Source organism: Aythya marila (assembly GCF_965140915.1).
Source record: "Aythya marila genome assembly, chromosome: 1".
NCBI lineage: Eukaryota > Metazoa > Chordata > Aves > Anseriformes > Anatidae > Aythya > Aythya marila.
This window is the reverse complement of record NC_139042.1, coordinates 64,012,505-64,036,456: the sequence shown is the minus strand read 5'-3', so window position 1 is coordinate 64,036,456 and position 23,952 is coordinate 64,012,505. Positions and strand designations below refer to the sequence as shown.

At 44.2% G+C, this 23,952-nt stretch overlaps 1 protein-coding gene across 5 annotated transcripts in view; it reads left to right on the top strand.

Moving 5' to 3' along the window:
* Positions 1–23,952, top strand: part of LIMS1 (LIM zinc finger domain containing 1) — a 64,205-nt gene that overhangs the window by 4,682 nt on the left and 35,571 nt on the right. The window contains exon 1 of one of the 5 annotated variants that reach the window (XM_082784353.1): positions 12,049–12,120. The exons of 2 other annotated variants lie outside the window; for them this stretch is intronic. Coding sequence is in view for 1 of the 3 variants with exons in the window: in XM_082784350.1 (XP_082640476.1) it covers positions 20,754–20,806 (53 nt within the window). In the remaining 2 variants the exon portion in view is untranslated. Of the gene's footprint in view, positions 1–12,048; positions 12,121–12,357; positions 12,504–20,735; positions 20,807–23,952 lie in introns of those variants that run through there. 2 more of the 5 variants (XM_082784352.1, XM_082784350.1) reach the window with 2 other exon arrangements.

The window sequence follows — 23,952 nt, the reverse complement described above, 5'->3', positions numbered from 1 at the left end:
CTGGTTTGAATTCAGGTTTGAATGTGCCAGGGGGGTCTCTTCACCCACTGCTTTCAGGCCCTGGAGGAACCATTGAAATAAATGGAGCAGCAGTCTCTGAAGTGGGACATGCCTGCAGCGCTGTTACACACCCCAGAAAACAATGGTGTTTCCTTCTCTCCTGTGTATGCAGTTGCAAGAGAGAGGCAATACTCCGGTTATATTAAGAAGGAATCGAAGTGGATAATTTTAAAGCTGCTGTTACCAAGAAAAAGCTGACTTCCGAAATCTTTGTTCCTTCATTCACATTTTTTTCCTTTTTGTTAGCCAGCCTCAGGAAATGAGAACATTCTTTTGGCTTTCCATGCCTGAGTCACATCTTATATATATCTCCATATATATATAAAAGAATATGTTAAAACATCTGGAGATGTTTGTTGCAAAGAGGTATTTGTTTTGTATTAGGGTCTCTGAGCTTTAAGTGTTTGCACAAAGTTGGATGTTCCCAGAGTTTCCCATACTTATTTGGTTACAAGGATACGGATACTGCTGTCAGAAAAGCCTAGGGAAATATGCTGGTGACTCAGGGAACATACAAACAAGTAAAACCTTAAAAGAAAGTGAGAATTTGCTATTTTTTCTCAAAAATGTTAACTGTCAGAGAGGTTGTTTAATATCACTTGCATCCAAATCTGTATCTGATGTCTGCCAAGCGTACTTCAAAAAAAAAAAAAAAGGTGTGAGGAGGAATATTCCAGTAGCTATTCTCCTGTTTGTAAAAATAAATAATCTTTTAATTACTTCCTTCCTTTCTTTTTTCCTCTTTAAAAAAAAAGCCACTACACCCATCTCTGCCACTGCTGACCCTCGCTTGGCCCCTGCAGCGCTGCGAGTGGGTGGCAGGGTCTCGCCGCCTTGCACCATGCTCTCAGCTCTTGCCTCCCACCGGGGTCAAATGGAGATCGTGAGACTTGGTTTAAAAAAAAAAAAAAGAAAAATCTGTTTAGTCAAAGCCAAGGCCAAATGTTTAACTCTGGATGGGGGTGGATAAGGAGAATAAAGAACATTTCCACCCGTAGATGTTTAATGTCACTGCACTGAGCATGGGAGAGCGGTGATGGAGGATGGTGCTGGTGACCCATGTGGCAAGCTCTAGCGGAGGGGTAAAACAGGACAAACCACAGCACGACCAAGTTCACGGTTCAGATAAGGAACTTCTCACCGATTAAGTATTTTGATTATACCCTGTGTTTTCCTGTAGGTTTCTTTCATCTTTTATTGTCAATGGATTATAGTGGAGTTAAAAAGGACTTGCTTGTTGAAATGGTTGTATAAATACGATCCTTGGGGTATGTGTTATTTAGAAAAGTACTTATCTTCCTGAAAAAAGAACTACCTCCTTTTGCCCCTTCAATGAGCTTGTTTGCCATTGTGTATCAAAGCAGTGAGATTTCTGTAACTGTATCAAAGAATAGTGGCTTATTGTTAATTGTTTAAAATAATCTCAGAGCCTGTGGGGCTTGTTCTTTTGGCTGATTTCCTGTTCGTTGAGAGACTGAAGAACTGTTTCAGGTTCTCATTTAAAAAGGAAAAAGGAGGGAAAAAAAAATAAAAAAGAAGGGAAAAAAAAAAAAAGGAAAAGAAAATTATAAAAGAAATCCTGGAACCAAGACAATCCCTGGGGTAAACTCACAGATTTGCAGCCCTGTAATGAATCCCCCTCTGTTGTCATCTCTAACCAGCTATGGTTTCTCTTTTTCAAAGAGAAAAGCCCCTTTCTTTTCCCCCTGGCATCCACCTCCCACGGCATCATCCCCCATTAAATTGTGTCACTTAACACCATCCGATGCCATGCTGGGAACTTGATGTCTTGGGATGCTGGTGCCGAGCTGCTGGTTTGCCAGGCTGAGATGAGCTCCAAAGCATGGACATCCGCGGGACAGCTTTGCCATCAGGGGAAGCAACAGGGGAATGATAAAATATTCCTGGTGGCTCTCTTTCCCAGCAGGAAGCCCGGGCTGCATTAAATCTATTGACATTCAAGAAGTTTAAGGTTGCTAATGATGTCTTTTTATAGAAGTTTTAGCGCAAATGTATTCTCAAGGTAGGACAGAACAGTGAAATAAGCACTTTGTGTCATCTGAGGGAAAGTTCACGTAGTTATTTTTACCTGACAGACTTTGATAACGTATGGCTGAGTAGCTGTGCAGTGGTTTGACTTGCAGAAATGGACTTGCTGCTGAGCCCACGAGCACACAGGTAAAAAGATGCAGCACTGTGCTTTCCACACACGTACAGAAATAAACACTGGACTCTGCAGAAGCAAAATGATGGGGAAAATGCTGGGTTGTAAGCCACAGCGTTCCCAGCAGAGCTGCTGCTGCCATCATAATGATCATTTGGGTGGTGGCCATACGGTGCTGGGAAATCATAGAATCATCTAGGTTGGAAAAAAGCCTTCAAGATCACCAAGTCCAACCATCAACTTGACCTGCTAAGTCCCACCACTAAGCCATGTCCCTTGGTGCCACATCCACACGTCTCTTAAATGCCTCCAGGGATGGGGACTCCATCTCCTCCCTGAGCAGCCGACTCCAATTCCTGAAGAAATACTGCCTAATATCCAATCTAAAGCTCCCCTGGTGCAACTTGAGATTGTTTCCTCATGTCCTATTGCTTGCCACCTGAGAAAAGAGGCTGACACCCAAAATCTGCTCTGTCCTCCAAGAAGGCCACCCGCACCGATGAAAATTGTATTCTGGTGTCACCCGGGTAGGCTTGAAGGATGCTGATGGTACTCAGGTCAAGCAGAGGATTTTTCTCGCTTGTGTTGAGTAATGCGCCTTGTTTGGTGTTTGTGTTACGGATACTTACCAGTTCTTCCCACCATGGCAGGGGGAGAATAAAATGAAAAACTCCTGAATGCACATTTTCTAACACAGTGTGAATCCCTTTTAGCGTAAGTGTTTGTAAAATGATCAGGGCTGTAGTTCCAGACCACAAGATTTTCCAACAGACTTTGAAATACTACGTTGTACACCCTGTGCACATGCTTTAAATAATGATGTTCTTGTAGTTGGCCTTGAGGGTAGAGGAGAGACAGAGTCTACCTGAATTAGCTGGAAGGGGATTCATAGTCTGACACACTAAAAATATATTCTGCATACCACGGAAATATCTAAAGTTCATCTAAAGTTCGTGCTGGATCTAAAGTGCAACAAACCAAAAGTATTTGTGCCATTGGTGTCTAACAGTTCAGATTGTAATGTTGAATGTTTCCCAAGTGCTTGAGTGGAAATGTTGCAAGGATGTTAACATAATTGCATCGACTGAAGACGATTGTTTCATTTGCCTTTTTCCTTATAATATTAGTAGAAAACAGGGAAGGCAAGTAGCTCATAATACTCATCTCAAATATTCTTATCTTAAAGCAAACATCAAAAAATTACAAAAAGGACATATTTTGGTTTTGGAAATTCATAAACAGTAGAGTGTATCTAAGTAAAAATAATCGGGTTAATTTATTTAGTCTGAACACTGTATAGTCCCAATCATGCAGAGCACTTGAGTTAAATTCCCGAGTTCGCTCAGGTCAAGTTGTGAGTTTAAATTTTCATTTCCTTGGAGTCCAGAGTTCAAGTGCACGGGGCTGGCACGTCATGCCGCCTGAGGGACAGCGCCTACAGCCACTCCTGGTGTCCCTGACTCCAAGAGGAGTGTGTTAGCTTTCCTACGAGATATATAGATTATTAGTACACAAAGCATTTAAACCAACCAAACGGTAAAAAGTTGCAGGAAGAAAGTGTAGATTTTTTAATTGATTCTGCTCTAAATTACTGAATAATTAAAAAAAAAAAATGAATTATTGAATAATTTTAAATAACTTTGCTCGTTGTATACAGGCAGCTGTTGCAATAGGATATTGTCTCCAAAATACTTCTAGTAATGGCCCCGTCAGGTATATAAATAAAGACGGGTTGCCTCTACTGAAACCTTTCTTCTGAAGCAGAAATGTGTCAAAAAGAATGACTTGCATTTTAAACACTCGGTAGATGGTGGTACTGCATCAAAAGCACTCTGGTAAGTGGTACTTTGCTCCTGCCTCTTGCCTGCACAGGTCGTCACTGCTGGCATTTTTCTTTCTTTTTTTTTTTTTTTTTTTTTAATGTTGGAGCCTTGCAGCTGCCCCGTGGTGGGGCAGTTTGCTTGGACCATAGCAGAAGCCCGTGGCATTGCTCCTCTGAGCTGGGTTTCTTAGTATGTGACAGCAATTTCAGCCCTGATCTCCAGAACCTCCCACCAGCCGTATCCCAATGGGCTCGGCACGCTGCGATGCACCATTCCCTCCGTATAAATGACAGAGGGGCAGCGAGAAGCAGTGACAGCTTCTGGGGACGTCCACATGCCAGGCAGCAGTCGGGAGGCTGACAAGGTGACGTGGATATGGATGCTGCCCTGGGAAACCTGCCGGGTGGTGGTACCATGTTTGCTGTCTCTTCTCATTAGCACTGCTTTTTGTTTTTCTTTATATATCACATTATCTAATATTACCTTATCACAGCACGCTAGGATGTTCAATTTTCTAATGGCTCGGGCGTCTCCAGTTGCTTTGCTTCTGTAAATACGCATTTTCTGTGCTAACAAGTGTGTGTTTTTACAGGGGACATCTTCAATACTTAATCAATCTGAACCACAACAGCGGCTTGTTCTTGCACTCAAGCTTACGGCCACGCTATTAACCAATTGCACTGATCAATATATGTGGGGGGAGAGGAGAGGAAACTGCAGCTGAGGTCAGAAATTGTTAGCTTATTCATTAGCTTTTAAAAAACCAAGCTGAGGTCATCTCTAGCTAACTGGCCAGCATACTGCTGCTTGCATCTCCCCTTACAGAGTTGCTTTCTGCATTGTCCCTCTGGCTGTATCTTTTGGAAGGTGAGGCCAGGAACCCAGTGACAGTAAAGACTAAATTGACCCACGTTTTTTCCAGGAATATAGGGATGTTTTCTAAGAACACAGAACTGATTTCTGCAAGGGAGGAAATGTGTCCACCTTTGAAAATAAAAATTGGAGTATTGTGGCTCAGAAGGGTTTGTCTGCACTTCCATGTGAAGAGAGAAATGAGCTGGACCACCAGCTGCATCTAGCATCTTTTTAAATGTGGAGGTTCCTTCTTTTTTGCTGCTTGACAGTGATACGAAAATACCCGAGGAACAAATTTTAAGAATATTCTCCTTCTGCACCCCCCCCTTTTTTTTTTGCCCTTTTTATCTCCGTGAATGTCAGTTTTGGCCTCTCTGCCTCCTGTATCTGGAAAATTTGGGCTATGCTTGTTGGGAATGGATATAGATTTGTCCACCCGAAGCTTTTACTGTGTCATCCCTTTTGCTATTGCTGTTGTCATGTTCACAGCCTTTAAGTAAAGGGAGAGGATTTTTTTTAGCCCAGATACGGTCTGAATTTCTAGTTGTGAAAATACAACCCCCCCCAAAAAAAAGAAAGTTTTTCCGAAAATGGTTGTTTTGATATACCTTTTTGCCAACTTCTATGGTAAGAGTTGAAATGATTACTCTTCAGAAACACAGGTGATTTTTTCCCTTCCTCAGAATGAAGTTCCTTTAAAATCCTTGATAATGGGGTGTGTTGCTTACTTTGGAGAAAACAGATTAGTGGAGCTTTGTGGCAATTCCTCAGGACTGCGTGCATACAAGTAGTGAAGCCTGCACCAGTTTAAGGTAATACTTGATTATCTTCTGCGTGTGGTTAGGAACGCAGAAATACCTCAAGCCATATGTTTGAACACTTGTTGCTTAACATTTCTGATAACACGTGCAAGTGCTGGAGCGGTTAACTGGTTCCGTGCTGGTGGATGGCAGCAAGCCTTCCCCATTCCCGTGGAAGGCAACTGAAATTTTGCTCCAGTCACAGGCACTTGCTTAGACATAGGGGTCCATAAATGGCCAAATGAGAGAAAAATACGTACTAATACGTGGAAAATAATTGTCAGTTTTGAAACTGTGCTTCTGTGTGTCAAGTATAGATAGGAAACTATCCATTTTTTGAGATGGTTTTGTCAGGGTGGCACAGTAAGGTTGGTCTTGTAACAGTTATAGCTCAAGAAGGTAGTTTCCTAATCTGTTCTTTCTTTTATTTGAAGAAGAGCAGCTGCATGTTAGATAAGTGGGTGCAGCATGTTTGCCCATTTCTGTGCCCGTAGATAAATGCCTTCAGTTGAGGATGTGTAGGTCGTCGTTTTTGCCTGGCAAAGTGCATCTACTGTAATTTTTGTCTCTATAATTAGTGGAGCTGTTTCAGCTTTTTTCATGCAAACATCTAAATTTTAATTAAAAAAAAAGGATTGTTGCATTATATGACCCCTGTAGCGTCACTCATGCCATTTTTCAACAGATCCTGGCAACACCCTCTTGCCGTAATACCGTAAATGAGTTTGCATAGCTTGGCAAACCGTCATGCAGATTTACGGGTGAGGAAGGAGGTGAAACCCTGGATCTGCAGGCAGTGAAAAGCGAGCCCGTGCAGGTCGGCTCGCTCAGGAGCCCGCCACCTGGGTGGCAGCCGGGTTTCAGGCTCGCCCGGCGGGGCGTGAAAAAGCTGGGGAGGAATTAAGGCAGCACAGCGCTGTTAGCACGCGTGGCGAAAGGCACCGAGGGCTGGCAGAGCCGTGGCTTCTGCTCGCACCCACTTGCAGGGCTCTGCAGCATCTGTGGCAGGACGCTTTGGTGCAGAGAAGAAAGGAAGATAAGACTCAGAGTTTTATTGTCTGTCACTGCGGTTTCTAAGGTGCCTGGCTTATCTGGGCTGCTTGCTCGACATCTCGTGTGTTACTTTGCATTATAACAGTACTTTTCCAATGGCATTAAGAGCAGCACATTAGGATTTAATGGTACAAACATGATTCGCTATCTTCTCCCAGTCCTTCATTAGCCTGATTTGATTCTACACGACTGTAATGATTTATCCATTAGTCTGCGCAGGTTGTGTTCTGTTTGTGTTCCTAATTCATTTACATAAGGCTGCTGATTCCTGCTGAGCGCCGAGCACCGCCACGTCAGGTACACTGTGAGCTACCTGTTGCCTTCTCCTCTGTGACTACCCCTGTGACAGCCAGCTTCTGGAGGGAGAGACAGTGTGAGAACACAAGGGCCTTGGTCTGTCCTGGGCTGTGCTCTCACCTGGGTCCTGCTGCATCAAACAGCAGCAGGGGGAGAAGAGAGGGTCTTCCAAAATACGTCCTGAGCAGCTTCAATTCTGTGCATTACTCCTGGTTTCACTTGCATCACTGGTCAGACGTTGGGTGGAAATCCAGGATTTAGCCATTTTCTAAATCATTTTCTGAGGGAGGGTTAAAGTGATGATGAACTCCAAGGGGCCATCCAGCTGGGGATCTAGACTTTTACATTTCTAGAGTATGTTGCACGTGGCCTTGAAATTTCAAGTGTTTCCATAAGAGTACAGGCGGGCATAAGTATCAGCAGATTTCAATTACGTAATTCCTATCCTAGTTTCTAAAAGAAAAAAAAATGCAGGAGATGCTTGGGGACACACGTTACGTGTAAGGTACATGCAGGTTAGGGCTGGGTTTACACCCATGTATGATGCTACTTGGTGGAACAAACACGATCAGGCACAGAGCTAGTGACTGCCCTGTAGAACTGAGCAGAGCCTACAGGTGTGTTTTTTTTTTCTGGAGTTTATGCGAGCTGTGGGAAGATGGATGATAACTTCATATTAGCAGAGTCTATCCAGGACAGGTCACTGATTTTTTAAAAAAGTGGTCTGGGTAGGAGAGTTTGTACTGAACTTGTATTCAGCATCACACTGCTGCAGCAATTTTGGTCCATCTGGAGAAGTTGTGAAATGGGCTACGCATAAACCGTGCCTCTAAACCACAATTTCAAGGATGATGTAGCTTACTGAAGGTCAGAGAACAGGGCCAGGAATGGTATACAGATTTTTTATTTATTTATTTATTTTTTTTTCTGTTGGGAAAGAGAGCTTAAAAGCAAACAAACGCAAGCAGCAAACAAAGGAAGCCTTTGCTTTGCCAAATGTCTTGCTTATAAGAACAAGAGCAATGAGATGTTCTCGAATTGGCATCCGTCTCCTGCCTGAGGGGGAAAAGAAGAGTCTCGGTTGTTCCTTAGTGGTGTCTCTTTTCAAACCCTTTGGGTTTTTATATCCTCAGTTATAGGGTTGCTTGGACTGACGGTTCTGTATTTGGGCAGGTGCCTTTGAGCACTCAAAGCGTGTATTAGTGTTGGCCGGATTATAAAGCATCCTCTTCCCCTTAAGTAGAGGATGTTGCTCTGGATAAAGCAGTGCAGTGCGTTCCTCTGGCTTTCCATTCAGAGGGCGAAGGCAGCCTCACGCAGTCCCAGCGGTGATATTCACACCTCCCTTTGGGTAGGTATGTGCTTTTTGGCATGGCTGGCCTGTACGCGTTCCCTAAGATTTTATTTAAAATATGCATTTCTATTGTACTTTATCCAAGTACAAATAATGTATTAATGAAGGTCTCTGTAACTGAAAGGAATTCAGCTGGAAAGCCTGTGGCTTATCTGACCACAAGGAAAGTTTTATTTTCATTTATTTTTCTTCCCTTTTGCCTCTTGCTTCCAGTATTTAATTGCTGCTCCATTGTTCCTGGCAATGACGGTTAAAACTGAAGGCTGCTTTCTGTTTATTTTTATTCTTCTTATTATTATTACTACTAACATCTTCTTGCATCCATAGGCTGAAAGTTGGGACACGCAGAGACCAAAATTTAAAGAAACTTTGGGCCACTTTGAGTTCATTCTTTGTGGGAATTATATGTAATTTCAAGTTTTAGGCACAGGATAGTTTAAGATAATTTAAAACTGGATTTAAAAACTTCTGTAGTGATCCCAGGAATATAAAGCATGGAGTCCCATCTCTGAACATTGTGCATGTGAAGCTGTTCTCCTTCATCCCAGCAGCAGTTCCCCAACTGGCCAGTATTTCCCCAACTGGCTTTTTGTAGGTGTTCCCATTAGTCTTGCTTCCATTTCATGTAGTATATTTCGCATGACATCGGTGTGTATCATCTCTTCTGGCTGTATCTCTGTCTTAAATCCATTTACTGAGAATCCTGTGCTTTCTTTCCAAGCATTCACTGCTAACCACTAATAAATCTGGAACATATTGGGACTTGGTGGGATGTTGTGTTTTCAAGGATTCATTGTTCCCCTTTATTAGCTGTGGCTGGCTATTGCCTTCCCCTCCCTACCTCCCACCCTCAGCTGTTTCAACTCCTTTCTTGCTGTACCAGCTTTTTCTACCAGAGCTGTCCCTGTTCATTATTGTCTTTGTCTCCCCCCTCACGCAAATCCCATTTGAACCATTTCGTCTGCAGTGACAGCAAGAAGTTTAAGTAATTTGAAATGGCTCAGAAGAGCAGCCAGAGGCCTGGCATGAAGGATGAGATCTGAAATAAATTAGGAGAGATGCGCGACATCCCATCTTCTGCTTAATTCTTTTTCACCATTCTTTTTGTTTTGAGCATTGACAATGGGGAAGACTGTTGTGTTTCTGTCACTGCCCAGTGCATTTTGAATCTCTTACATAAAGAAAAACTAATCTGAAATGTCTCTTGAATCCCTGGTTGTAGCAAAAACAGGCGCTGTGGCATTAAGTAGCGGGTTTCATTGCAGCAGGCTGGCCTCCACTAGCACTCCAAGCTATTGCAGGGCACTTTTCCTTCCCCATTTCTAAGTTCACAGTCAGGTGAGAATGAAAAGTGACAAAGTGCCTCCACCTTTCTCTGGGTTATCGCTGCCCGCAGGTTATGAACTGCAGCATGGGGGATCTCCTGTGGAGCCACCAAGCCAGGCACGACCGCTGCTGCTGCCCCTGTGCACATAGGACCAAGACTGGGGCCCGCAGATACTGCTGGAGGGATCCCATGGCTGAGCTTCCTCTGCCCAGTGCTGCATTGGGATTTTTTGTGCTTTAAAAACAAAAAAAAAAAACTTCCTCTGAGCTTTTTTCCCCGCTAACGTTGAGGCAAGCCAAATTATTTTTCCATGTGTGGTTTCAGATGAAAATACTTTTCTTCCTCTTTTTCTTTCTGTCAAAAGCACTAGTGGAAAAATTGTGGAGTATTATTCAAAAACTTTATTTTTTCTTCCTAGGCTTGCTCTTTACTTTGGACTGATGCCTCGTTTTTCAGTAGCAGATGATAGCTACTGAAATAGGCATCCACAAGAGAAGCAAAGTTAACTTTTTAAAAATTAATTTAGTACTCTTTTTATACCTTACCAAAAGGGATACACCTTATGCATAAATATGGGTTTAGTGGTTGCATGTTACTGACATTGTCATGATCTAGAAATGTTAATGAAATAGAGATACAGTGAGCTGGTGCTTTTTTGCTGTCCCAGTGGAATTTTGTTATGCAGTGTGTTCAAAATAACTTGGCATCCTTGCAGCTCTGTATTACTTAGAAAGCAGGAAAATAAATTTTGGAACTCCTTTCTTTCATTGGAATACCCCAGGCACAAAACTAGTGTTTCCTTTTTGTCCCACACAACATCTAGGGATTCTGATGTCTTTTGTTCGGATTAGGTTGGTGATAGCTGTTTTGAAAGGAGTACATCAGGGATCTTTTGAATCTGTACGGTTGTGGTATTTTCAAATTAATTCATTGTAAGTTTTGAGTATTTATGGAAGTCCCAGGTAAAGCACATTTCTTTCTAGAAAAATGCTTACACGTTTCTCATTTATTCCTGTCATTATTATAAGCACGTAACTTGAATTAAAGGAAAAATAAGCATATTATTCTAGGATGAGTTCTAGTGCTACTTTTCTCCATTTTCACAAATTTTCCCACAAATAAAATTGGGCAAATGACCTCACACCATAGCTTAAGTTGTGGGAAGAGAAAAGTTAGTATGTACGTGCTGTTCTGAGCTCCTGACATGCAGCTGAACTTCATGACTGGCTCTTTTTATGGCAGTGAAAGTAAATGGAAGTAGAAGCTGGAATGTCCGTTGTCAGAGGAAGCACAAATGATGTACCTAAAACCGACTGTGGATTAGCCCTGAATTTAGACCTTGGTTTCTAACTGCTTGTTAAGGATACACCATGACAGTAATTCTTTATCTTAACATGATCATTTATATACATTACACACTTCATAGGGGATTTATTATTAAAGCCATATTTAGATTGGTTTTAAGGTCCCTGCGAATGCTACTTTCTCACATTCTTTCATGAAGGGTGTGTGTCTGGAGAGGCACTTAAAAGTACTTTTAATGGAAAAAATATGAGAAATACCACACCCTGTTAGTCCAAAGAGGTCTTGTGCTGTCTTTCTTTTGCTTGTATTTCTTTTTATTCTTTTTTTGTTTCCTGAGGTACATGCTACCTGAAAGTTGCACTGGAATATTTTATGGTAGTACTGGCGTAAGAACCTGTAATGATGGGCCAGAGACAGGTACCAGAGAGCAGATAACGATTGATGTATCCATATTCCTTAAATTAGTGTTGAGTTGTGCATGGGATCATCTTTAAACCCAAAAAATCATCTCCCTTCAATCTAAACAAAGATAGCTGTCAGAGTTTATGCAAATCAATTTGAAATGGCTCATAAACCACCGCAGTCTTCATGTGTGAACAAATGCACTTCCTCTGTTCATCTGGTTGTTCATCTACCCATCATTTTTGCCATTAACTTTCCCCCAGCAGAGCCCACAAGCAACCTTTTTGTGCTTGTGGTGGTGCACTGAGGACGTAGAACTGCAGAAAGGTGAAACTTGAGGTGATCCTTATTTTAGTCCCTACCAAGATAAACAGGCTGTGGAGGAGCTGCCTGGGGGCAGTGGAAGTGGATTTGGGGAAAGACTAGGAGAAAGAGAAAGGGGGGAATAAGGGGCACGTAAATATATGACCTTCCATTCCCCCACTCTAGTTTTCATTTCCTGTCTCTTGTGTAATTTGTCTGTAAATCATTTCTGCTGGCCTCAGATTGAAGCGATTGGGTTTCAGCAGTCATCTGCTCATTGTCTGTAGGCGTCCTGCTTCTGTCACACAGCAGCCACTGTCCTCATGTTATATCTAGCACAGAGGTCTCCAAAGCAGGATACATGACAATGCATTGAGGTATGGGAATATTAAACCTTCAGTAGGATATGTACATGATTTATAAATAAATATACATAAGTTGGGGGCGTGTGCTTAGTGTTTTTATTGATAAGGGGGTATGTGATCAAAATAGTTTGGAGACCACTGCTGTAGCCAGGTGGTAAGTTTTTTTTTTTTTTTTTTTTTTCCTCCCCTTGTTTGCCACTTCATGATGTCTCTGCTAAATTCAGCCTTCTGCAAATACAGCCTTGCCCCAGCTTGCAGACGCTATGTAACAAAACTAATCCCACAAGTAATTCCTCTGAATACCACCCCTTCTCCAGCGGAAGACGTGTCCTAAGTGCACGGGCCGGGCTAAACGCAAAAACGTGTTCGGAGCAGTTAAATTTCAGTGCATTCACGTGAGTGTGGTCTGTTTATTTATTAATTTATCTCGAACGGAGGCTGGTGGTGACGGGGTGCCGCGCCGGGCCCAGGGGCGCTGCTGGAAGGGATGGAGGCGGAGGGGCTGCGGCCCAGCACCGCGGGAAGGACGCGGAGCCCCCGGGGCGGGCGGGCGGCGGCAGCAGCGCGGGCTCCCGGAGCGCGGGCCCGGCGGGCGGGCTCGGGCGGGACCCGTCAGCCCCTCCCGGCCCGGCCGCGCCTCCGGGCCCGGATTCCTCCGGCTGCTCCTTCGCTCTTTGAAAAACGCTTCCCCGCCCCTCTCAAAAACAAAAATAAAAAAAAAAATAGCTCGCAGTGGTGTAAGAAATGAGTGTGCTGCCGGATGTCCCCTGCCCAGTTGTGTCTCCACCCGGTGCTTTGAGAGAGGGTTTTTGAATGCCAGCCCTGCTGGCAGCTGAAGTTGGAGTTTACCACTAATGAATGCTTTGCGCAGGAGTTCAAGCCCTGAAACCCTTCCCTCTTGCTTGAGTTAAACTGTTGTGATTTTTTTTTTCCTTTTTAACTCCTGCTGGAGTGTGCTTCCAGGCTCCAGGTGGCCTGAAGTGAGTATGCAAGCTCAGAGCCCTGCCCTGCACCCTCTCCTTTTTGACCCAATGTAAGTGATGCTGCCCCTGCCTTAAATTTCCAGGCTACAAGCTGAGCTGCACAGCAGTTCCCAAGTTTGCAGGAGTGCTCGAGGGAAAATAATTTAGGGACCATGAGATGCTCAAACACAAGAGTCAGGTCTGTACATAGCAGAGGGAAGCAGGCAGCAGAGGACTGTGGTATGTAAAGACATCAGTCATCCGGAGAATGTGTCTGCCTTGACACCCCCCTTCCTACCTAAAATAAGAAAAAAAATACTGCCAGAGGAATACAATTCTAGGGTTACAGTGCATTTAAAATTCCGCAAGTAAAAAAAAAAAAAGGCAATGTTCTTTGTTACAGCCAGCAGGATGGAGTAGTACCTCAGCTCATCCTGTAACTATGACTGCCCTGCTTTGCAGTAAGGTGTCCCCATCTTTCAGGGGAAAAAAGAATCAGATGACAGCAGCAGCTTAGAAAGTTTGTGCATAGCTGTTGTCACATAAAGCAGAATTAATTGTCAGAGCTTTAAAATACGTGCAATGTGTTTACTGGCTTTCTGCAAATTGGCACCCTTAGCATTTTCTGGTAGTAGTACACCAAAGCTTTGTGCATCTAAAGTCCAACATAAGACTTTAACTGTGAATGATTACGGATTTTTTTTTTTTGGTTTTGTCTTCTGAAGAATACCTTTTTGCTTCTTACCAGCTAAAACATTCAACACACAATCCTGCCTCTTTGTTACGGTATGTAACCCTGCACCTTCCAACTGTACTGCTATAAAAGCACTGATCCAGAAAATAACTCCCTGGAAAAGCCTCTAGGTGAGGGGAGGAGGGCGATGGGCAGGGACTGCAAATCTTGGGTGATGAAGCTGGACAAGGTTCTGGTATGATTTCTGCAGATCTAAGACCCTAATGCTGTTGGCCTGAAGGGGTGGATGAGTTCCTGAGTATTAAAACCCTGACATACAACATAGACATGTGGATTGGAATGGGCCGGCCTGTGAAAAGACAATTTTCAGTCTGCTGTGACTTCAGAAAGCATGTTGTGTGCATTTCCAGTTGGTTAGAAAGTCTGGAGAAGATGTATCCTTACATATCTTTGCACTCTTCAGTTTCTCATCTCCTTCAGTAGGGTGGGAAAAAGGCAAGAGAGGAAAGCAGTGTGGTGGGTAAGGTGGAAGGATAAGCACAGAAATCTTTTGTTACACACATGGTAATGATTTCTGTTGCTAGTATGCAAATATTCTAAACAGTAGGTAATAAAAAGCTTCAAGGAAGTTTGATGTTGACACATTTATTCAAAAATCGAAACCCGGCTAATAACATGAATGATGTTCAATAGTCAAAAAAGTTATTTGTAGGTAGGTAGGTCATCTGAAGCTTGAGCCTACAGTCCCTTTCTGAACCTTTAAAGTAATTTACAGTCTTGTCAGAGGTTGTGTTGGGAACGCTTGAAATTTTAAAGGGTGACTCACTGTATTTTCCCCTCCAAACAATTAAGCTGAGTTCATCTTCACTGGTCTGATTTGTAATAACTTGTTTTTCCCATTTCTGCTGCCTAAATTTATTCTTCTAGTCTTGTTAAATGTAAACCTTTTTAATGATTTTTTATGGCACAGTCAATCAGTAACTGAGAAGTTCACATCTGCAAGTAGGATTGCCACAGATATCTGAATTACGCCATAATTCTGTGCAGTTTCTTAATCGAGGCATCGAGCAAATCCTTCTTGAAAGAAATCCAGGCTTTGCAGTCAGTAAGTTTTCTGGCTTGTTGCTGTTTTGCCAGGCAGGCATTCATGCCCTAGCTCTCTTTTCTGTTCTGTAGTGCAGCCCAGACTGGGTAGTCAGGTCCAGAGAGATGTTGTCTTGGCTGAGACTTCAGCAAGAAACCTGTTAGATGCAGTGAGATGCACATAAATAATAAATGTCACCTGGTAGTGTCCATGCTCTGCCTTTACCAGCCAAGCTGCTGTCCTTTTTGCAAAAGTATAATGGAACAGCTTGTGCTTGGTGAGAAACTTCCAAGCTCTGGGGCTAGAGAGCTTAGGAGGAAAGTGGTTAACAATAGTGTTAGGCAGAGTATTACTGTTGGATGCTCTGCAAGAGCCGTGGATTCAGCACAATCTCATTTCACCTTCCAAGTTTTGATGGGGACAGGGGAGCCCATAAATGACATTCTCCATCATGGGCTTCGGTTTCACAGCATGATGCTGGTTGTGCAGCCTGCTTCCAGCTTCACACAGCTGGCAGTGAGTGCAGCTAGGAGCAGTATGAAATGTGTAAATAAGTTCCTAAAGGGGATTTATCTTCTGCTCTTTCCATACCATTCCACAGACATAGCCTTTCCTTTTGCACTGAATTTTGTTTATTTTCCCCTGGCTGTCACTGTTACCATTTAATCCTTAAAGATAATAGCAATGTGCAGCAGTAATGTTCAGGAAGAGTGCCTTTCTCAACATTAATGTCAGTGTGATACAATTTCTGTAATATTTTGGCTTAATCATGTGCCTGTGGTGCCAGCAGTAGTACAGAGACCACAGTAATGCTTGTTAGTGATGCTTTTTGAGAGCCCATATAAAAGGCCCCAGAGGGCTAGCAGAAGAGTGAATGCACGATTTATATCTGAAAAAGGTGGCAAAAACAGACTGCTGGAGGATTTAAGACCAGTAAGCCTAACTTTGATCCCTAGCAATGTATGGCTATGGCAATGTATGGCTATGGCTATAGTTCCATAGCCAAAATATTTCCCACTGGCATTCAATAACTCGATCAGTAACCTGGACACAGCTTGTGAAGTCTACAGGTGCCCTTGACCTAGGAGGGGTTGCAGCAGCCTCGGGGGGCACAGGAGAAGCATTCAGAGTGGTCGTGGCAGGCTGGAGAGAGCTCTACAAGGAAGAGGCTGAAGTGTCACAAAGAGAAGTGGTAAGAGAAGCACTCGTGAAGGAGAATTCAAATGGCCGTGGCATGCTAAAAGGGGATCTTGAGGGTGTATTGAAAGGACCTAGCATTATGATGTGCTTGCACTGAAAAGCAGATCGTCTTTTGGAAATGTTGTGTGTAAAAAACAAAGGGTGGCCGACCTAGATTTGTTTGAAAGGGCTGCATATTCATTACTGAGACAGCCTGAGAGCAGGCCTGCCAGAGGAGGACAACAGAGAGGCCTTGTTAAAGCCTAAAAAGCACTTGGAAAAGACCAGAGAGAGCACAGCATCCACTAGTTGGTGCACTCTGCTTTCCTGAAACATGGGAACAGGGTTGCTTCCACGAATGGCAGATCTATTTTGGTTGTGAGTTAATGTGTCTGCAGCCTCTGTGAGCGAATTAGGAGAAACGTGATAGCCCTACCCGGGAGCTAGAGTCCCTCTTCTCACCGAACAGCGTCGCCTCCTCCTGCATGCTCGTCCTCCAGAAAGGAGATGGTGTGGCCGGGCAGGGAGGTGCAGTCAGAGGAGAAATGGGACCCTGCCCTGACGGCCGTGCTGCCTGCACGCGTGTGCCTCCCCAAGCGTCAGGATCTGGCCACGAGGAGCGATCCAGCCACGCTGGGCAGCTGTAGCCTCGCTGTTTGTTTTCCCCCATCACATACCGAGAAGGAGGCAGGAGGTAGGAATGGTGGTGAGGATCTCTTCCCCTTCTGGCCACGAGGATCCTGGCTCTTCAGGGTCTGGTTGATGCAGTCCTGGGCGTTATAAGGGAATTATAATAGCAAGCAGGACTGTGGGCAGATTCAAAGTAGGCAGCTAGGTGAACATAAATGCCTTCAGGGATTCAAAACTGCATTAGCTTTGGGGCAAATTCTGTGGTTTCACTGCCCTGCTCAACAGGATAAATGCCGCTTTCACATCTTCCAGGAGTACACTGGTGGAAAGGTCATGTTTGTCTCCTGTTATTCCTATCCATGTTAGAGAAGAGGAAGCTTCTGACAGCTCCTGACACCAAATACTTGCTCAGCATCATGATACGATGGGAGAGCAGCAATCAGGGCAGGGCTGAGGAGGAGGAGAAGGAGGAGGAGGAAGAGGAGTGCAGCCCACAGCGGTGTGCAGCTCTCCAGCTCCATCTGCGGGGAGCTCTGCAGGGTGCAGGGATGGGGTCACCCCTCCACCTCAGGGGGGATGCCACCATAAAAAGGTCGTCTTCTGGTGGGTTGCATCAGCTCGGGGAGAGCTCTGGTGAGAGCAAGAGATGGCCCGAAGGAGGGCACTGCTCCCTGCAGCTGGGGCTGGAGGTGAGGAAGGAGCGTGGTGGTTGCGGGAGGAAGAGCCGGGGAACCTAAGAAAAGGAACCAGACTTTGCCTTTTCAGTGGTGGCGAGCTCCTAGACCAGCCCAGTCATGTCATGTCTGACTGCAACAGCTGAGACGTGAGTAAGTGCTTCCTTCTGCTTTGCTCTGTGAGCGGTGACCCCTCGGGGTGGCAGGGCTGGCAGCTGCAGGGTGCGTCTGTCTGCCTTCTCCACCAGCCCCTGGCAATGCCAGCACCTCCGAGAGCTTAGCGGGGAGCTGCTGTGAGGACCTGCTGCTGCTCTGCTGCAAAGAGCAAAGGGAAATCCTATGGGAAACGTGGGACTGAAGCAGTTCCCTCCCATCAGCAACCTTTGCTTTACAACACCGGCCTCATTCCAGGCCTAGCCCATGCTCAGCCCCTCTCCTCTCCCTTGGGGGCTGCCACCCCCTCTTCTGCTGGTGCTGGAAGCTCAGTGCCACAACCTCGTGAGGTCGTCTGGGGTGGTTGAAGTGGCTCCGTGTTGCACTTCCCCATTATATGCCTGGTCTGTGCAATCAGAGACCGCAGAGGCAGGGCAGTGCACGTTAGCAAGGGCTGGCCTCATCCTGCTCCCTGCTGTAAAGTCGTTTGCAAGTTTTCTTTTAGCACAGCGTTTTGGCTTGGTTATACAATAGGACCACCTACCCTGAAGTAAACAAAGCTGAAAAATCGTGTTTACCCAGGCCAAATTCCTTAATAAGTGACTCAGACTTGTTTCTTTTTTTAAAAAAAAAAGTGTTAATTTAAAAGTTAACGCGTGTTTTCCTAGTTCCCTTTTAACAGATGCTTATTGGCATTTTCCATGCAGTCATGAAGCTTTTACAGTCACCATGAATCAACCAACTGTCCTTGGCTTCCTTTGCAAGTGGGCCTGCTGGCGTACGAGCAATATATGAAATAACACACACTGGAATAGCAAGTGGCCTCTCTTTCATTCCGCGCTGCAACTGCTTTATTGTGATTTTATTATTTTTTTTTGTATCCTCAGGAACAAACTGCACTTACCTTGCCATTTGCCATGCTGCTTTTGAGAGACAAAGCTGCGGTGCATTCTGTCTCCTAGTCTGGTCAACTGTCTGGTGATAAATTTAAGACGACTTCGCCGCTGTTTCTGTGCTGGCGGGACTTCACAGGAAGAGATAAGGAGTTCAAATGAGGAAGCACTATGCGGTGTTATAGGAAACAGCAGCTTGGAAAGATAACTTACATTGTTAATTTGTCCAGAGAAAAGGGTTACTGATAAGGTTAAGTGGCCTAAAGACAGAAATAGCAAGAAGGAGAGTGTAGAGAAACATAGTGGAGAAGAAAAAGCAAATTTAGTATCTGTTGTTATAGAATAGTATTTTTTGGTGCATGGAAACAAAATATTCAGGAAAGGTTAATGAGATAAATGCATTTTCTGACAAAAATCTTGCAAGAAGGCCCTAAAAGGCAAGGCATTGTGCAACAGACTTCAGAAATTCATTGAATGTTGCAGATAAATACACAACAGTATACTAAGTACAGTCTTAAATATCCAAATAGACCTATTTATTTAGGGCCACTGTCAAATCCCAGCACAAATGTTGTGTCTCAAAGCAGCACATCAGTTTCTCCATTAAATGCTGCTGTAAATCAAAGACTGGCCCTGCTCAGTTTCACTGCTTTGGAGAATCAAAGTCATGTTTGCCCATTCTGTATTTACTTTTAACTTCTGTTTTGTAAAACAAGCACTAATCTGAAAAGGACAGGAATGTTAGCAGTCTTGTCCATAAATGCACAAATTGATAAATACCTTTCTGAGCGATCAAGAAAAGAGCAGCAATTTTCTTCAATTCCTTTATAAGCTCTACAAGAATATTTTGCAACCCGTGTTGTCAGTATGTGGTTGAATACTGTGAGGAGGGTTAGATACTTGTGGTTAGGAAACATGAAACCTTTAGAAACTGTTTGACTTGCTCTGTCCAACCCACTATTAAATGGAAGAAAGCATATGAAAACTTATTCTTCATGGTTTGTTCTCTGTAAGCAGGCCACAAGTCACTCCATTAAGAGCATGCAGTGGATGATGCTGCTTGTTAGATCTCCTCTGGTATGTGTCCTGGAGCCATCCTGTTGTGTGAGTCGAGCTCAGGGGAAGCTCTGCCCAGATGCATGTCCCCTGTGGAGGCTGTGGCCTCACGAACCTTCCCCATATGCAGTTTTTGTCATCCTGCTTCTCCATCCCCATCACTGGCAGGTGCGCTTGGCAGAGCTCTGGGTGTACAGCAGGTGGCAGGGGGATGTTGTGTGTCGTGGGGGGACTGCTGCTTGGAGCTGTAAAGGATTGCCTGGGGTCTTTGAAATGGTTTCAACAGATTCGGAGTGCTTTAGGAAAACTGAACTTGGGCTGTGTCAGCACAACAGAGCTGCAGCTCAGCTCCTGCTCAGCCATGCAGGTTGTGAGCTGCTTTAGGAGGCGGTGGTTGTTTTCCATTCCCAGTTAGTCCTTGCCCAGTGCTGAGGCTAGCAGAGAAGGAGGTGGTCTTCCAAGAGATGGAGACTGAAGCTGTCTGCCTTCACCTCAGAAAAGAAGAAAGTCAAAGGGTTTTCCTCATTTTGAAGTGGGTGGGAGAGTGGGGAGAGAAGTTCTCTCCTTCCCTTTGACGCTGGCAGAGGTGTTTGTGGTGTAGGGTGCCACTGTGCTGCTGTTCAGTGCTCACCCGCGACCTCAGGTGTTGCTACTCCCAGCTGTGACTCATATCCCTTAAGATTTCTGGATTTATGCATGGTGTTGTTACCTGTTCCTTTGCTTTTTGACTCCTAAATGAGGAGACCCTTGGAGCAGGCATGTAGTGCCTGTTTACAACCGTGCAGCAGACACGTAGTCCCCTTCTGAAACCCTGTGCTGGAATCAGCCACAGTTTGCCCTCTAAGCATGAGCTGATCAACCCGAGGACTGCTGTGAGAGCACAGAAAGCCACAAGTTAAGGTAAACCACAGAAGGGACGGAAGTTACCACATTCATGTTGAGTCCCTGGAGCATCAGGAAACACATAAGATGAGAATCCCTGAATGATCCCAAGAAGTGGACCTACAGCTGTTGGCTGTTCCCACTCCAGGCTTTAGTACTTTTGTCATTTAAAAAAAAAAAAGTGATAAAATTAAGCTATACTCTTCCTTTTGGGGGGAGGATTTGCAGGTGGACAATTTGTGCGATGGATTTTGTGGAGCCTAAACTGTGAGCTTTGATGTATTTGTTGTCTTCTTCGCTGCATCACTTTTTTTTTTTACAGGGTGAAAAAAGGAAGTGGTTTGCTAAGTCACTTTTTTTTTTTCTTCTTTATCATAACTACCAGTAATAACCACGGGGAAAACGTGCAAACAGTGGGTATTCATTGTAAAGCTATATATGGGAAGGGCTGCTTATTGTGAACCTGCTGCCGGCGAGGATACACCCTGTCAGTAAGTGCCCACCCGAATGTTCTTGGGTCTATCTCTTCTTTTTGCTGGAACGCAAGCCACACTGTTTTTAGAGCCAAAAGTTTGGCAACACGTTGTATGGTCTCTCAGTTGTTTGCGGGGAAATTGCTCTGAGCAGGAGCCGTGTATGGGAGCAGTGATAAATGAAATTAGGAGGAGGATGAGTAATAGTTCAGCTTGCTGGGTTGCCTTTCTACTAGAAGCGAGTGGCACTGTTCATAGAGGTTTGGACAGTCCTTTGTCGTTCTCAAAATATAGAGAGGTGCCGTGGTGTTCCCAGTACACTTTTTGCTGTTGCTCATCTGGAAGGTTTTTAGGGAAACTGTTTCATCCTCATGCAGGCTCGCAGAAAGAGGATTCAGGGTTGGTTTGCAGATCTATGCCATCTCTGACCGTACTGAGCAGTGGGGTGTTGGTGTGCCGATCGGGGTGGTGAAGAGGACGTGTTTTGGAAAGACCACCACAGACGAGCTGAACCTGAACATGTAATTTAAGTGGAAGGAATGGATTTGTCCCCCCTGGTGCCGAAATTGTGTCTCTTCTGGTGCAATTTGAGGGAGTTCTTTACGTTCAAAAGTCAGTCACTTTGCCAGTGAAGTAAACCTTCTCAGGTGGGGCAATGGTGCTTTTTGGATGTAAGACATTTCCTCTAATATAGAAATCTTAAGGATGCTTTTCATGTGCTTTAAAATGTTTTGAAAAATCTGTATGAGGTTATATTTTTATTTTCTCTGCAGAATCTAAAAGTAATGTTTGCAGTGTTAAAGGGTGAGTGTTTCCATTTTCCATTATTCATAATTTTCAGGACAAATTAGTTTTGTTTCTTTCACACTGTGAATTTATTTTCCTGTATGGATTTTTTTTTTTTCACGGATAACAATTACAAGTTCTAATAACCTTGAAGCCCAAATGTGCATACTTAAAACTTAAGATTTTCTTGAGTGACTGAAAATTGCACCTTGCCTGTCTATGTGGTGGTGTTTATGGTGGTGGTGTCTATGTGGTGGTGGTGGTGGTGGTGTCTTCAAGCATGTCCGTGTTGTGAGGGCCACCAGGAGCTCTTCTGTCCTTCTCAGAGGGAGCACGCAATCTTCCGCCTCTGCCGGTTTCTTTTCATTTCAGTGTAAAAGTTATGAAATCTCGATGAGAACTTTGTCTTTCTCTGCTTGCAGTGCAGCATTGGTCATCTGAAAATTATTTGTTAGACGGAAATCAAAGGGGCGAGGAGAATTCATTACTGGGCAATCAAAAGAGGAAGCAGTTTTTAGGCAGCTGTTTTTTTTTTTGTTCCCGTTTATTTAGCTTCGATTGGTGGCATTTTGGAGAAAAATGAAGAAATCTTTAATGCTCCCATTCTTCCAGCAAAGGGGAAAAGTCAGCCAGGGGCCTGTTTTGAGATCTCTCCCTCGCTCTCCTGCAAAACCAGGTCTTGTTAGATGCCCTCCTGGAGTGGATCATCCATCCTTTCTGTGGCTCTCGAGAGGCTCGCTGGCTTTTGGGGCACAAAACCAGCCATCAAAGTGCTGAAACACAGAGTGCTTCCTTCACTTGCCACCCATTTTATGGTTCTACTTTTGTTGTCTTTTTTTGTTGTTGTTGTTGTTGAGGCTTTCTTGGCCTTTTGTAGGATGTACCTGGGGAACCAGCTGGCTCCGGGGGCTTTTAACCCCATTTTCAGTGGTGTTTTATCTCATGACGATAGAAGAGAGATTCTGGATAGATCAACGGTAGCAGGGTGCTGGTGGAAGACAACTTGCTTAAAAATAAGACTTCTCAGGTTGTCCTCCTGAGAAGGTTTGAAAATAAAATCTCTTTTGGGAAGAGGCTTTTAATACCAAGACAGTAAAATGCTCCCGAAGGAAGGTTCTCTTTCTAGAAATTCAGATTGGGAATTGTGTGTGTGCCTTACCTGTGTTTTTCCACATATCCCAGCCTATTAAAATGGATTAAAATCCTGAATTTGCTGGCTTTGTTACCCTCACCTCCCCATCTTTTTGTTCTTTTGCCTTTTTTTTAAGATGTTTATCCCGTGAGGTCAGGGTCCGTATGACTATTTATGTCCATCTGAACCCTCCAACTGCTTTCCAGTTTGTTTATCGCCCTTTTTTTTTTTAAGAGGCTTATTTACAAACAGCAGGGAAGACTGATTCATGCTGTGTCACATGTTTTCCTGGCACTCTTACTCATGCATTGATCATCAACTGATTAACAGCATACATGTCTGGTTATAATAATAACCTGCATCTTCAGCTGCTGGTTTGTCATGCCCTTCTGTTCTCAGCTTGGCCCCAGTGTGAATTACTAAAATGAATTTGGGATAATACTCCGATCCCTCCGGCTGGAGAGGGAAATGCTGGAACTGAGCAAGAAGGCAGCGTTTTCCCAGCAGAGGGAGATATTGTTAAGCACATCCTCGAGCAGCTTTCCACTTGCTGGAGAAAATTATGTGTTTGCAGCTGAATTATGCATCCTTTGGGCAGAAGGTCAGGGGGCGCAGAGCTCGCAGGAGGCAGCCGAAAGAACTTGATTCGAGTCCAGATGGAGAGAAGGTTTTTCCCATGCTTGTACATCACCACGTAGTTTTTTATGGTACTCAGAATTAGAAGAGGTTAAGGTAAACCAGCAGCTGTTGGCAAATGATGACAGTAGCACTTGATCACTGGACATAAATCCATAGCAGTGCTTTGCAGCATACGTGGATAAAGCGCCTCGGCTCTTAGTGCCATCCACAGATTAAATATGCACGCTTTGGGATTGATTGATTGCAAAGTGGAGCAGGGCACGAGACATCAAAACAGATGTGGGAGTCCCATTAGGCACAAGGAAGGAAACATGTAATTAGTTAATTATTTAGCTCCGTGAATCAACCATTTAGGCTCCTGTGAAGCTTTGAAATTTCCTTTTCAAGGTTCACGTGCGTAGATCTGTGGCTTGATTTCTCTCCGCTCCTTTCCTTTTATCTTCATCTGCTTCATCAGCGACCCATGGCATCCTTGTCACCCGGGGCTCGCCACCACGGTGTCATTCAGCACCTTGCTTGCTGCTGGCGCATCACAAAATTTGCTGGCTCCTACAAACCCGCCAGAAGAGTTGTCAACATCTTCCTTTGCTTGCTGCAGGGATGCTTC